Source organism: Labeo rohita, chromosome 6, assembly GCF_022985175.1.
Source record: "Labeo rohita strain BAU-BD-2019 chromosome 6, IGBB_LRoh.1.0, whole genome shotgun sequence".
Lineage (NCBI taxonomy): Eukaryota > Metazoa > Chordata > Actinopteri > Cypriniformes > Cyprinidae > Labeo > Labeo rohita.
In genome coordinates, this window is record NC_066874.1 from 9360679 (window position 1) to 9374845 (window position 14167).

Sequence of the window (14167 nt, forward strand, 5' to 3'; positions counted from 1 at the left end):
TCTACTGAAACAGCCCCATTCGCTTAATAATATCAATTCATATCACAAGTGCCTCAATTATGCTGTCCCACACAGATGACAATGACATTTTCATTTTCAGAAGCTGAGATTTTCATAGAAACATTCATTTTAAGTAATCAGAAGCTTATTATAATGTCAAACATAGATGGCCGAGCATATAAAAGACTGCCTTATTAATAATCCGCTAGCTTGAGATCAATTTCATTGTGAGTCTCAGTTGAGAATTCTTTACCAAACCGTAGGGTTTGTGCAATGTTTCCCCTTTGCATAGTAAGTAAATGTTAACTGTTTTTCCTTTGACATGCAGATACCTTGAAAAGCGCAGCAGGCTGTGTGGGCTCCGCCCCCAGTGCAGTTACATCATGCAGCTCTCTGATTGGCCAGTGATGGCATTCAGGTCAGGGCAGACCCTACAGGGCCCAGACAGTTTAATTGTTTTTTTTTTTTCTTTTTCTTCGTTTTCTTTTTTCAAGGGGAACAGTAATTGACGTCATTAGGCATATATAACAGTGGTGATTTCATCATGCAGCAGTATACGCTGCTGGCCAAATGGATTGATTTTTTACTTTTTTGTTTGGGTTTCTTTGTTTCATTAATACTACAGAAAATGCCTGCAATATAACATGCTGAAATAACAAAAAAGGTTAAAGTTATGCCTTGGAAATGTCTGTCCGATATGGGTCCCTCTTTTAGGACGTGGTCATTTAGCCCATTGAACCTACTGGAACTTCAAATCATTCTTTTTTTTAAATTAACAATATGTTTGTCTTGCATTGGTGTCCCTCCTGTGCCATGCGAGGTCCACAGCTGAAGCTGGTCATGCCTGGGTCGGAACCGGATGTCGGGACGTGTAAACAGGAAGTCATGCCCCGATGAGTGGTACCATCCACTACCAGTTATCAGGGTTGCTAAACGGCTCAGTGTGGATGCTCAGGGCCAAGGGGCAAAGGAACGGGGGCAGCGCTAGAGAAGCAGTTCTACGTGACTTCGGATGAAAAATGTTCGACTGTTCGGTCCCTTTCTTCTCTCGCTTTCTGTCCTTTTTTTATTCAAGTAACACCGACGCCGTCAGCAGCGGCGTCAGCGACAGGAGAGGGTACAGTCCGGCGGGTTCTGACCGAACCCAGGGGCGCACTATAGGCAAGGATGCAGTTCTCATAGCCTTTAGATGGCACTGGCGTTAGGGTCATATCGTCTTTTCTTGACATTTCTTGGTGATGAGGACAGACAGGACAAAACAAACAAGAGGGGGGTTAGTGCAGGCAATGCCAGCGACATCAACATACAATTTGCTGCCCATCTTGCCGCCTTAACCCGCAGCAACCACGTGGTGGTCGTTTCGTCAGCTTCGTAATCAATTCGAATCATTTATTGAAATGTTTAGTCGCCATCGGGTTGCGGCGGGTAAAAACGGCGGTTCTTAGCAGCGACAAGGAGAGACACAGAATGTCCCTCCGCTGACTGCGGGTGAGTATGTGTTAGAAAGACAACAAGGGATGTGGAAAAAGAACATTACCTCCTGGGAGAAAACACGGACATAGACATAGAAAACAGCAAGAAAGAGTATACAACATCGAGGGTCAGAAAAGGACGTCACACCCACAACATGAACGACGACGATACCACCAGGAACAACAAGAAAGGCAACAAGAACTGCAACAACACCAACAACAACAGGGGTTTGACACAACCTCCCCGTAGCGTGGCTTGATGTGGGGCATCCCAGCAGTTTAACATGCACCTATCCATAGAGAGGTTAGGTGGGAGACGCCACTATCGCTGTGTAGGGGGGGGTGACTGGGGTAGCATGCAGGTGCAGTGCAGCGCGTGTGTCTGTACCAGGTCTCTGTGAAGCAGGCAGTAAAGGCAGCGGTGCCGGGCGAGTCCGGGTGGGGGGTGAGGGCTCTTGCTCTGTTCTAGGTTTTCAGGGGGGCCCAGGGCCTTCCGGGAGATAAGAGGGCGTGGCAGCCAGCCATGGCACAAAGGCTGCCTACGACACAACCTCCACCCCTCTCCGCTCAAACTCTCACCCTTTCAGACAACGGAGGGGGGATTGAGAGAGAGATCACGGCGAGGAGAGCGGGTCAGAAAGTCGTCATCCCTGCCCACCCCGTCCCGCCCCAACAACCCACCCCGCTTCTCAAAGCAAGGAAAACAACAAACACCCCTCCCCTCCCTTCACTTGAGGTGAGCCCAGCCTTTGTGCGATGCTCTGATAGCACTCCGCTTTAGCTCTGGCTTGGTGCCAGTCCGCATGCAAACTCTAAATGGGCTCAGTCAAGATGCTATGTGCAAACGAGCATGCTGCGGTGAGCTAAGTCCTCTTGGATGCCCTCCAGATCTCAAAGCTTAGCTTCCCAGAACTTGCTCCTAGTTGGGTCTACGCTGGCCATTAGAAAGCTTTTACATGTCCTCAGACAAACAGTTGCTAATCTACATTCAGATAGTGTTTTTCAACCAAATGCATCTGTTGACATTTTTGATGTTGCACACATTTACTGAACTCTTTAAAGCTACACTATGTAACTTTCAACCTTCTAGCGGTTGAAGCATAAAACGTTACTTCTGGAGGACATTTTTCGCTGAGCTTTGCTATTCTGCACAGATGAAATTGATGCCTTATGGCATTTCCACATAATAAACCAATAAGCAATGAAAGAAATATGGATATCTGAAAATAGGTCTCATGAGCAGGTAAGTAACCTATTTGCAAGGAGTTGTTTTAAAGAGAACCCCAGGTATTAAGACTCATATGGCTTAATATAACATAAACGGTGACTCTAAAGGCCGGGACACACCAAACCGACTTTAAAAGCACAATATGTAAGTTTTCGCTGCTAGAGGGTGCATATTCAAAACAAACAAAGAACCAAAGGCGTAGTATGATGACACAGTGGCCATGTTCACACAGCAGAATACGGTTGTCAATACCATATTTGAGTCCTTAATACGGTTACATTCACACAGTACAGTTAATTACGGGTGTGACAACCACATTCTATAACCAAACTCACACCCTGAAATTTTCAGGACTCACAACCAAACTCTTGGAACATATGTGCTGTGAGAGTGGAAAAGGACTGGAAAACTAGTTGCCGCTTTGCTGCACAAATGCACGTCTACCGATAAGACTTTCAGTTTTACGGACGTCGCCATCCTTGATATTACTTTGGTCATTGTTGCTATGGTTACTCGTAAGGAATACAGGCTTGACTCCTGTTACACGTTCATACATACAGTATTCGAAAAGTGACTGTAAGCTGATGTGTGAACGGGACATTTAGAGACTCACACCTCTAAGTAAATGCGGTTGTCAATCCCAAAAACTGACAGTGTGAACGTAGCAAGTGAGTGTGGAATCATCGGAGTTGGAGTCTTCACTAGCGTGCGTTTCTGAGCTTGCGTGAGAGGAATCAACTATTTCAGTACTATAAATAGTATATATTCGTCATTCAAAAGGAAAAATCAAACCAAGGATAAACGAGATATAAGCAGATATACGAAATGTAAACAAAGCAGCAGTTGCTTACCATTTTAAATATCGGTTATGTTGATAACTTTCATGTTAAGCGGCTCATGTTGTTATGAAAATATTCACATATTGGAATGCTGTGGTAAGATCACAAAACATTAGAACAGCCTCCCGCCTGTGCCGGCCTTCATTTACTTGCTTGTTTTCATCACTTTCCTTTAAAATCTCGAGCACTGACTTGTTTGCTAAACTGAGCATCCAGTCAGAGTTCTTACTGACGCCAATGGCCACGACGCCAATTAAACATGTTGAATCGGTCAAACTGCCACTGACGTGAGCCTGATGAGAGCCAACGTGTGGAACACACCAAACAAACTAGCCTGACATACGCTCACTGACCGCCCAACGTTGGCCAATGGGCCAACTGTTGGCTTGGTGTGTCCTGGCCTCAACTGAACTATGTAGTAGAATACCCATGAAACATTTACATTATTTAAAATATCCACATCGTTTTATTAACATTTTGGACTATGGGGGGCGCTATTATTTCGATGTCAAATGGTTTTACTCTGTGAGCTACTGGTGCTACCTGTTGCTATTTTTACTAGGGCTGGGAATCGATTCTGAGGCATTGGGAATCGAGAGTCGATTCCAAAGTTTGAAATCGATCCCATCAAGGGGAATCGGCTCCTCATTCAGAGCAGTTTTCAGTTCAACAAATTTTATCTATGAGTGCCTCTCAAACGGAGCGCTGCATCCTATGAATGCTGCATTTCTTGGCTGCTAAGTCATCGAACTTTGCTAAACGTCATTTCATAAAAATAAACTTAATGAAAAGTCGCTACTCATCTGAGTTTGAGGATGCAGCCTTCTGTTTGAAAAGCACCCATTAATTTGCTTCTTGCTCGCTAATAGTGATTAGAAGTCTGATTCGTTTCCACAAAAAGTTTAGTTTGGTTGATTTGTTTTAATATACCAGTTCAAAAAACTATAAGTTATTTTACAGTGAAACTAGCCCATGTTGTCCACAATTTTGAGCGCTGCACAACAGAATAGTTTGCAGCTTATAGTGTATAGTTTGCTAATTTTGTGCAAAGCATAGTGTTAAAGTAAACATCATTCAACTGTGCACATATATTTTAGACACATCATGTCTTGTTTTATTCATGCAATAAACACATGTCCCGGAGCTGTGGGCTATGACTAATTTCATGCGCAATTCAGACAAAATTACAATTTAAAATCCATCAGACGTATAGAAATGTATCGTAATTTTTACAAATGAAGCTTCATATTATGAGAAGGCTACTTTCTATGATCCTGCAGTCATTGCGAAATTAGGTTCCTCCAATCTAAAAAACAAGAATCAAAAAGGAATCAAAAAACAACAGTGAGGAACTGTTTCTTGGAATTGAATCCCATTGATTCCAGAACCAGGAATTGGAATCAATTCCAAAAATTTCGCAATCGAACAGTCCTAACTTTTACTGCAACACAACTCGGAAATAAAATACTGATTTGATGTCACATTATGCTGCTTTTGGTTGTAGTTTTCAGTCGAAGGGCACTTCACTGCTCTTCACTGCTTTATTAGCAATAAAAAGGGGAGAAAACAGTGGGAAGATGGCTGTCGAAGAGAAAAACGTCCTAAAGACCAGCGTCTTTGTTCTTTCCAGCTGTGGTCTATTAAAAGCCTCAAAGGCATCAGGGCTACAGTGGAGAAAACAAAGTTTTATTCGTCCACAGCTACATTCCTATTGTCTTTGACTGAAAATTACAACCAAAAGCAGCACAATGTGGCATCGTATCAGTATTTTATTTTTTCTGAGTTGTCTTTTAGTAAAAATAGCAACAGGTAGCGCCAGTAGCTCAAAGAGCAACCATTTGACATCATTAAAATAATGGTGCCCCCCATAGTCCAAAATATGTATAAAATAATGTGGATTTTTAAATAATGTAAATCTTACATGAGTTTTCTACTACATATTTCCATAAGAGACATCATTTATGTTATATTAAGCCATATGAGTCTAAATACCCAGGGGTTCCCTTTAAATTAACGTCACAAAAGATCAGTAATGCTGAAATAAGAAATAATTGATATTCATATCAGATAAGGCAAAACGGTGGCTACCTGGCTAGTAGGCTATCTAAAGACCAAAGTAGTAACTGGTTTAGAGACTGACATTGTTTGATACATAATGTTTTGTGAACATAGTCAATGCACAGTAAATGTGCAAACCTACTTCTAAAAAGCAAAGCTAGTGTTGATTTGTTTTTTTAGTATGGACACAAACTTTTTTCAGTACGAGGTTTGTTTGTTGTGGCTTGACCTTCTTTGTTTTATTTACAGATATGATGTAAATGCACAGATTAATATCTGAACTATGCGGTTTCCTGTAAAATCTGTCCTGACCGCTTTACAGTATAGGCAAATTATTGAAAGATGGATTTACTCTGCACTTTCTCGCTATTTAAATTCTGCTAACATCAAACACAAAAAAGTTACATAGTGTGGCTTTAAGTAAGCATACAATGTTACTTTCTTCAACAGTTCCCACCTTCCTACTAAAACGGTTCATAGAATTAATGATATTATATATGTTTTAATGCAAAAAAGCTACACATCAATCTTTTTGATAATGTCATTAATTCATAACTGTCATTACACATCTTGCTCAGTATCCATTTTATCATTTTGCTCGCATGCATGTCAAGCGATGGGCCAGTCTGCACGAGGTTCTGCTACAGTCTACAGAGCTCTAAACCAACTGGGTTACATGTCTAGACTTAAACTGTATTTTAGTGGTCGAGAGATGTAGCCAGATCATTCTAGTGGCTCAGTTTTCTTGATTGGTTTTCCATCTAGCTAGCATGTGCTAATCTGCTGTCACCTGTAAAGAACATATTAGCATACTCAAGAAAATGTTATGCTTTAACAACTTACAATGACATATATGGTTACAGAAAAAAATGACAAATACACTTACAGTCCCAAGCACTTTAAATGATGACGTAGTTTTAGTATCTGTTGTCTGTAGCAGAAGCCCAGGCCCTTGTGTATGTGTGAATGTGAGTGTGTAGTGGTAAGTGTTGTGTGCATGTATGCAAAAGTGTGTGTGAGAGTGTGTGAGTATGTTTAAGTGTGAGTGAGCCTGTTCCAGGCTGGCAGGCAATAGGAAGCATGCGGTGCAGCTCTTACTTAAATCCCCATCCCGTCCCCCCCAGCACTATGGCTGCCATCAGGATGGCCCCTGCGATGGAGCCTATGATAAGGTTGGTGGCGCTAGGACCTGTAGAAGGGCATGATGGGAGAGAAACATGACGTAAGCTGCAGGGGGCACCTGCACAGCATGCAGGGTTTACACATCAAATGCTGGACTTCACTTATGTTATACACTCTTTCAGTCATGTGAGTATTCAGGATGGGAATAATCCGTAGGGTAGATTACACTCAACTTACCCTTGATTGCATAGTGTGTGTGTGGGATATTATTGGACATGGGTGTGGAGAATTTAGGGGTTGGAGATTTTGGCACAGGGGAGCGGCACAAGTAACTGAAGGTTTGTAAGGTAAAAAGCACCGAGGTGTTTTGAGCTACGCTACCAATACAGGACTGACGAAAACAAATGCACAGACACACAAAGAAAACACTAACCCACAAACACACTCACGGTGAACTTTCACCCACTTGCGCACACGTCGGACCTAGTTAGAGTGGAATATTTAGCTCAGCTCAGAAAGTGGGCCAGTTCTGAGGGAATTTTGTGTCTGTTAAAAGACATCTCATGTCAACGTCAGTCCAAGTCATCTCATGTTTTTCCACCTTCCTCGTCTTGCTCTTCATTCTTGATCCTCTTTTCTCACTTTGAAACTTTTGTTTTGTGTTAATGCCCCACATGGACCAGAAAGGGAAGCACCGCAACACTCCATTAACACAGGGTGATAATAAAAATATCCATGATAATAGCAGCCAAGGGAGAGGAGAAAATAAGAGATATACCAATCAATCAGTCCAATTACACAACGAAAATTACAAGGCACCATCACATTCAACACAACGGACAAAGCCACTGGGAGAACACGTACACACAACCGCACGTACACGCGCACACACAGGGGATCACAGGTTCCCCCTTTTGCTGGGGGAGTGGCATTAAAGGGTTAAGAGGTGCTTACTCTATTCCCCACCCTGTGCCTCCAAAAATCACCCCCAGGGCCAGAATGGTCCCTGCCACTGCCCCTATCAGCCTGTTTGTGGCCACGCTCACTGTGCAGAGGAAATAGGGGTGATTCAGCAGAGAAAATGTCACTCAAGGCCCCAAAAAAACTGTACACGTACTAGTGTTTGTAAAAGTCTTGTGAGTGGGAAAAGTCACTTTATCAAGATGGGAACCTACAAAAAGCAGTGATCTTTGGAAGTGGCTTTGCAGTGGATTGGAGTTAAGGTGTGTATGCATCTGAGGGTTAGGCTGTAAGTTCTGTGTATGTATATGGGAAAATTTTTTTTAGGTTTAAAGAATTAAGAGAGGTCACGAACCCTTGGGACCTGGGTCCTCGATGACGGGCGGCTCTTTTGGGGGGTCGTGCATGCTGCAGTCCGTCCCTGCCCATGTAGCATCACAGGTGCAGGTTGCTTCATTATTGCACACCTGAAAAGTGATGAAGAGTCGGAAAAAAATTAAAAGCACTATCATGGATAATGTTTAACACAGTGGTGTTAATGGTGCTGTAAGCCTCAGGTTAATCTTTACAGAATATCCTGTTTAGCTTGGATACACTATAGATTTTCAGACCGATTTTAAAACCAGGGAGAACTGATTTTTAGCCTTAATTTTTGGGTGATGTTCTTTCTCAGTACTCTACTTTCTTGGCATGTTTGTGTCTGCCAAGTTTCAGCCATAGAAGCCTGTAACCTGCAGTAGGTGATGCTTAAAAACCTAAAAAACATTTGCGATAAGCCTTGAATCGGGCCATGATCATTTGGGCGTGCAAATTGGCCTTAAAATGTTCAAGTGTGTAGCCAGTCTTAATTTTATGGGGAAAAAAAGTATATAAATTTTCATTTTACAGGTTGTACATGTGCTGAATCTTTATATTTAAAATCATTTTATAAATAGATTTAAATTAAATTGGATAAGTTTCTCTTCAGGTTTTATAAATACAGTACTGTTTAACAATATTTTGTAATGTCACGCTTACAAACACAAAAGTTTTGAGTTTGGTAAGTTTTTTTTAATGTTGTTGAAAGTGTCACAAAGGCTGCGTTTATTTTTATAGTCTGTGTTCTGTTTTAATATATTTTAAAATATTTAAATAATTTTACTAAAGGTAAAAACGGTAGTGTAGCTGCCTTATATTTTAGGAAGGAGGTCACTCGCAAGGAGATTGCCATGTTTGAGAAGCCTTGGCATTGAAAAGTGTGAAAACCCCATGTGATTTCAGCAGTATTTTTGCCAATACCCACTCTCAAAAACTCAGCATTCCCAAGACATCTCAACAAACAAAATGTCTGCAAATCCCAAAACACAAAATGGTCCACAGGCAGACAATAGCTGTTTCCACCCCCCTTTTTTAATGCTCATTTTGAAGTATCACATCAGAAACGAGTAATGGAAATGCCAAAATTTGAAGAAGAAAAAAATACCCTTTTAATGTTTGCCTGAGGTGTTTTTTTAATTGTGTGAAAAAGGGTTAATGTAAATAACAGAAGATGGAAACCCATTTTGCGAATAATTTCCTCCACATGCAACAAAAAAGGTGTGTGACTTTGCACTGTGGGACGCGCTAATAAGACTAGAAATAATACTAGTAGTAGTAGTTTTTTACTTAAACATGTTAACGGTCTGCTCGCTGTGTCAAGGGCTGCGCGAATTTGAATGATTTGAATGTTCCGTTATGATTTTTTCAAAGGTTTAATAGACACGGGTGAATCGTCATTTAAAAATGGGATCGCACGAGTGTTTGAATATTTAACAAATAACCATACAGCTCTAATAGAAACCCAGCAAATGTGTCTGATAGGCTAGTTTACTGATTGACAATGTGTGCTGTCTTACAGCAGATTTAAGCACAGTTAAAATAAAAATTAACCCCCTTCTTATAGATATTGGATACCCATGACAATGTGTTATTTTCAGTTGTTGTGGAATAGATTGTCATTCCTCTGGATATAAATTGAATGCATGGGATGAGTTAAATCCCTGACGTTAAAATTCTGGATTAAATTTGTAATTGGATTTGAGTGGATTTTTGGCTTTGGTGGGTTGGAAAACAGAATTATTTTCAAGGCTGACTGTGGTGTGTGATCCATCTAAACAGCAGAGAGTGTCAGCTGGTGCTCACTCACGCCGTGAGAAGAGCAGACTCGGCCGCCCGGGCCAGACGGACAGGCTGTGAGGTTCAGGGAGGAGATGGGTAGACATTTCCGCTCAAGGCACATCATAGAGGGGCCACACGGCGTACCATCTTCCACATACCCTAGATCAGTGTCATCATCCAAAAGCACGTGTCCCCCACTACAGAAGAAGGAGAAATAGAAAACGGTAAAAAAATTACTTGGACGTAAATGGTTAGTGCAGTAAATGGTAAAACTGTTTGCACTACAAACCAGTGTGTTTCTTAATTAAGATAATACATTAAAATAATATAGTAAGACACACCCATTTGCAATATCAAGCAGCAAAACAAGCTGCTTTGTGCAGCTAAAAATAGTTGGACGCAGATAAGACCGGAAACCAAACCCATAACATTTACAAATGGCCGCACCCACAATAATGGGAAGAAAAAGATGGATAATGAGTGATTATTTGGAGAGATCCAAGAAACAGACCTGCAGTCCACCAGTCGCCCCTGATGGTTAAATGTGGTGGGAGTGACGTCGCCTTTCAGGTTTCCAATCCTTGGGATTCTCCCAGTGTTAGTGCACAGCAGGTACCCACAGAACACATCGCTGTAATTCCACAGGATTTAGAAAGTATTAGAAATGGTTATGAGATTATGTCTAGACGGTAACCTTTGTTCTGCAAACTTCATGTAGGATTCACATATAGATATTTACAGTATTTACTGCTAGAGCAAGCATTCCTTACACCCACAGAGATCAAGTTGCTGTTGATATTATCAGTAACTTCTGATTAACACATGAGTACACTGTGCCAATAAAACAAGACTTTTCAAGGAGAAGTCCACTTCCAAAACAAAGATTCACATATAATGTACTCACCTCCTTGTCATCCAGGATGTTAATGTCTTTCTTTCTTCAGTCGTAAAGAAATTATGTTTTTTGAGGAAAACATTTCAGCATTTTTCTCCATATAATCGACTGATATGGTACCTCGATTTTGAAGTTTCAAAATGTAGTTTAAATGCAGCTTCAAACGATCCCAAATACGGTTGTAAACGATCCCAGCTGAGAAAGAAGGGTCTGATCTAGTGAAAACTGTATTTTTATTAAAAAATACAGTTTAAATACTTTTTATTCTCAAACGCTCGTCTTGCCTTGCTCTCATTGAACTCTGTGTATTCTGACTCAAGACAGGGTATGTGGACAAACTCTGATCGTATTTTGTCCCTCAACTTCAAAAATTATTTCAAAATCATCCTACATCGCTGCAGAAGTACCGACCCAGTCTTTGCAAAGTGAAAGATGAAACACCCTTAACAAAAAAGGTAAAACAGCGATATAGGGCGACTTCGAAGTTGAGGGAAAACATGAGATGAGAGTTTTTTTGACATACCCTAACTGTCATAAACTGGAAAAAAAACAGTCCAGGCAGAGTAAGACAAGACGAGCGTTTGACATTAAAAAGTATATAAATTGTATTATTTTTATGAAAATTGTTTCGCTAGATAAGACCCTTCTTCCTAGGCTGGGATTGTTTACAACCACATTTGGGAACATTTGTAGCCGCATTTAAACTGCATTTTGGAAGTTCAAAATCGGGGCACCATATCAGTCCATTATATGGGGAAAAATGCTGAAATGTTTTCCTCAAAAAACATAATTTCTTTACGACTGAAGAAAAAAGACATGAACATCTTGGATGACAATGGGGTGAGTACATTATATGTGAATCTTTGTTTTGGAAGTGGACTTTTCCTTTAACACAAGTAAGTACTTGTGATTAATCACACCCAAAATAAAGATTTTTGTGTACATATATTTATGTGTACTGTGTATATTATGTATATATAAATACACATGCATGTATATATTTAAGAAAAATGTTATGTTTATATATTAAATACATATATATATAATTTATATAAATATATAATGTAAATATTTTCAAAATATATACTGTATGTGTGTATCTTTATATATACATAATAAATATACACAGTACACACACACATATATTATATAAACAAAAATGTGTATTCTGGATGCGATTAATCGAGATTAATCATTTGAACAGTACTAATAAATACCCATGCCAATCACTCGTAATGGTAAATATGGAGTTTACGGAGAATTACCAAAATGGGGTGTGCTGGGGTTCATAAAAGAATTGCAGGGGGTTTGTGAGTCGATGAAAAGCTAGTAATTCATTAAATCAAATGTAAAATCAAAATAAATGGGGCTGCACAACTAATCAAAATAAAATGTAATAAAGTAAGTATAGTTTGTTGTGCTGTGTGGAGAACTTTGAAATAGTCATATATGCACAAAATCATTGTGCAGCCCTATATATAAATAATTTTGGGAAGAAAATAAATAAATAATCATTTGGAAAAAATGTCTGTTTACCTGCATGTCATTTGACAATTACTCAACATCAGTGAACCAGAAACATTCTACCAGATTCATCAGATTCCATATTTTTCTTAACACAAAATGCACAGGGAAAACAAAAAGTAAAATAAAGTTCATAAAAATACCTTGTGCATTTAATATGTAGATCTTTTTTTCTCTTTCCATGTCTTGGCATTTACGTTTGCACAAATGACAGTGTTTTACTTGTGGATGATATTTTATTTTGCTTGTTGAGCATTAATGATAGTTAAATTCCTGCATACAAAGTCTGGAAATGACACTGTCATTGGATTGAACTTGTACATAAATATTTAGTCGAGAAGCCCTAGTTCTAACATAAAACACAAAGAGACTAGGGCTGTCAAACTATTAATTGTGATTAATCGCATACAAAATAAAAGTTTGAGTTTGCGTAATATATGTGTGTGTACTGTGTGTAATTATTTTGTATAAATAAATACAAACACATTCATGCATATATTTAAAAAATATTTACAAGTATATGCATTTATTATCATTTTTATATAATTTCTATTATATATAAATAAAAAAGTTGTACATAACTATTTCTCTTAAATATATACATTCATTTGTGTGTATTTATATATAACATAATTACACAGAGTACACACACATATATTAGGCAAACTCAAACTTTTATTTTGTATGCGATTAATCGTCTGACAGCCCTAAAAGAGACACAAAGTTTTCAATGCTTTCCATCATTTTCAGCAGGCATTAAAGAAGACAGTAAAGAAGCATTAACAGCAAAGAACACGCCCGAGAATTTTGCAGAACAAGAGCCGCCATCTAGACTGACCTGGTTTTGTACCATATTAAAGTTTCATGCTGCCGCATATTCCTGCTCTCCAAATAATTGGGGGAACTGACTCACTGTTTGCTGCAGGGCACCCATTTGTCTCCATCTCTCCCACAGTTCCCTTTTTCTGTCCCCTCTGTATTTAACTTCTCATAGCAGTGCTTCTCTGACCCTCCAGCCTCTGAGAGCAGAGAAATAGACAGACAGCAGCAGGAGGAAAGAATGAAAGGAATGAGACAGAGAAAGAAAAAAGAGGAAAAACAAGCGAGCATGTATTAAAAGACAGAGTGGGTGGATTGCAGTTATTTTAAAGTGCCTTCTTTGGCAAGAACAGTTGAAGCACTCTGAAGCCATCAGCGTCACTCACTTGTACCCCAGATGTACTTGCACTGACTGTCCCGGGTCTTACATTCACCGCTGTAACAGCGACCCTGGAAGAGAAGAGGGTTTGATCAAAAAGAGTCTAAATGTGGTTCTGCCATGAATTTAAATATCTTTATACAGACGATAATATCTAACCTGATTAAGCTGACAAGAGTAGCCATCTTGCTTATGAAGATTAGGGGGACACTGTAAAAATAACAAAGGCATTTATGATAAATGACAAAAATGAATTCAGAAAACTGTTTTTTTAAACTACAGTTTAAGTCAAAAGTTTACATACACCTAGCAGAATCTGCAAAATGTTCATTATTTTACCAAAATAAGAGAGATCATACAAACATACATGTTATTGTTTATTTAGTACTGACAGATATTTTAAATAACATTTGAAAATAACCCTGTTCGAAAGTTTACATACGCTTGATTCTTAATATTGTGTTTTTACCTGAATGATCCACGGCTGTTTTTTTGTTTAGTAATAGTTGTTCATGCATCGTTTTTCCATCTGGGGCATCAGTGAGTGTTTGAACCTTCTGTAATAGTTGCATATGAGTCCCTCAGTTGTCCTCAGTGTAAAAAGATTGATCTCAAAATCATACAGTCATTATTGGAAAGGGTTCAAATACACAAAACTTCAGGAACACAAAATAATTTGTGGGACCTGAAAGTTTTCTTCTGAAGAACAGCGAGGAGTTTAATTGTCCAGGAGAA

At 39.4% G+C, this 14167-nt stretch overlaps 1 protein-coding gene across 5 annotated transcripts in view; it reads right to left on the reverse strand.

The window, feature by feature from the left end:
• Positions 1 to 801: 801 nt before the first annotated feature.
• Positions 802 to 14167, reverse strand: part of adam23a (ADAM metallopeptidase domain 23a) — a 29850-nt gene continuing 16484 nt past the window's right edge. Inside the window, exons 19-27 of one of the 5 annotated variants that reach the window (XR_007827924.1) lie at positions 13592 to 13642; positions 13440 to 13503; positions 13148 to 13253; positions 10327 to 10446; positions 9844 to 10012; positions 8035 to 8146; positions 6696 to 6786; positions 1861 to 2052; positions 802 to 1231 (exon numbers count right to left, since the gene is read on the reverse strand). Coding sequence is in view for 4 of the 5 variants with exons in the window: in XM_051112082.1 (XP_050968039.1) it covers positions 1186 to 1231; positions 6696 to 6786; positions 8035 to 8146; positions 9844 to 10012; positions 10327 to 10446; positions 13148 to 13253; positions 13440 to 13503; positions 13592 to 13642 (759 nt within the window). In the remaining variant the exon portion in view is untranslated. Of the gene's footprint in view, positions 2053 to 6695; positions 6787 to 7673; positions 7765 to 8034; positions 8147 to 9843; positions 10013 to 10326; positions 10447 to 13147; positions 13254 to 13439; positions 13504 to 13591; positions 13643 to 14167 lie in introns of those variants that run through there. The other 4 variants (XM_051112082.1, XM_051112084.1, XM_051112083.1 and 1 more) reach the window with 4 other exon arrangements.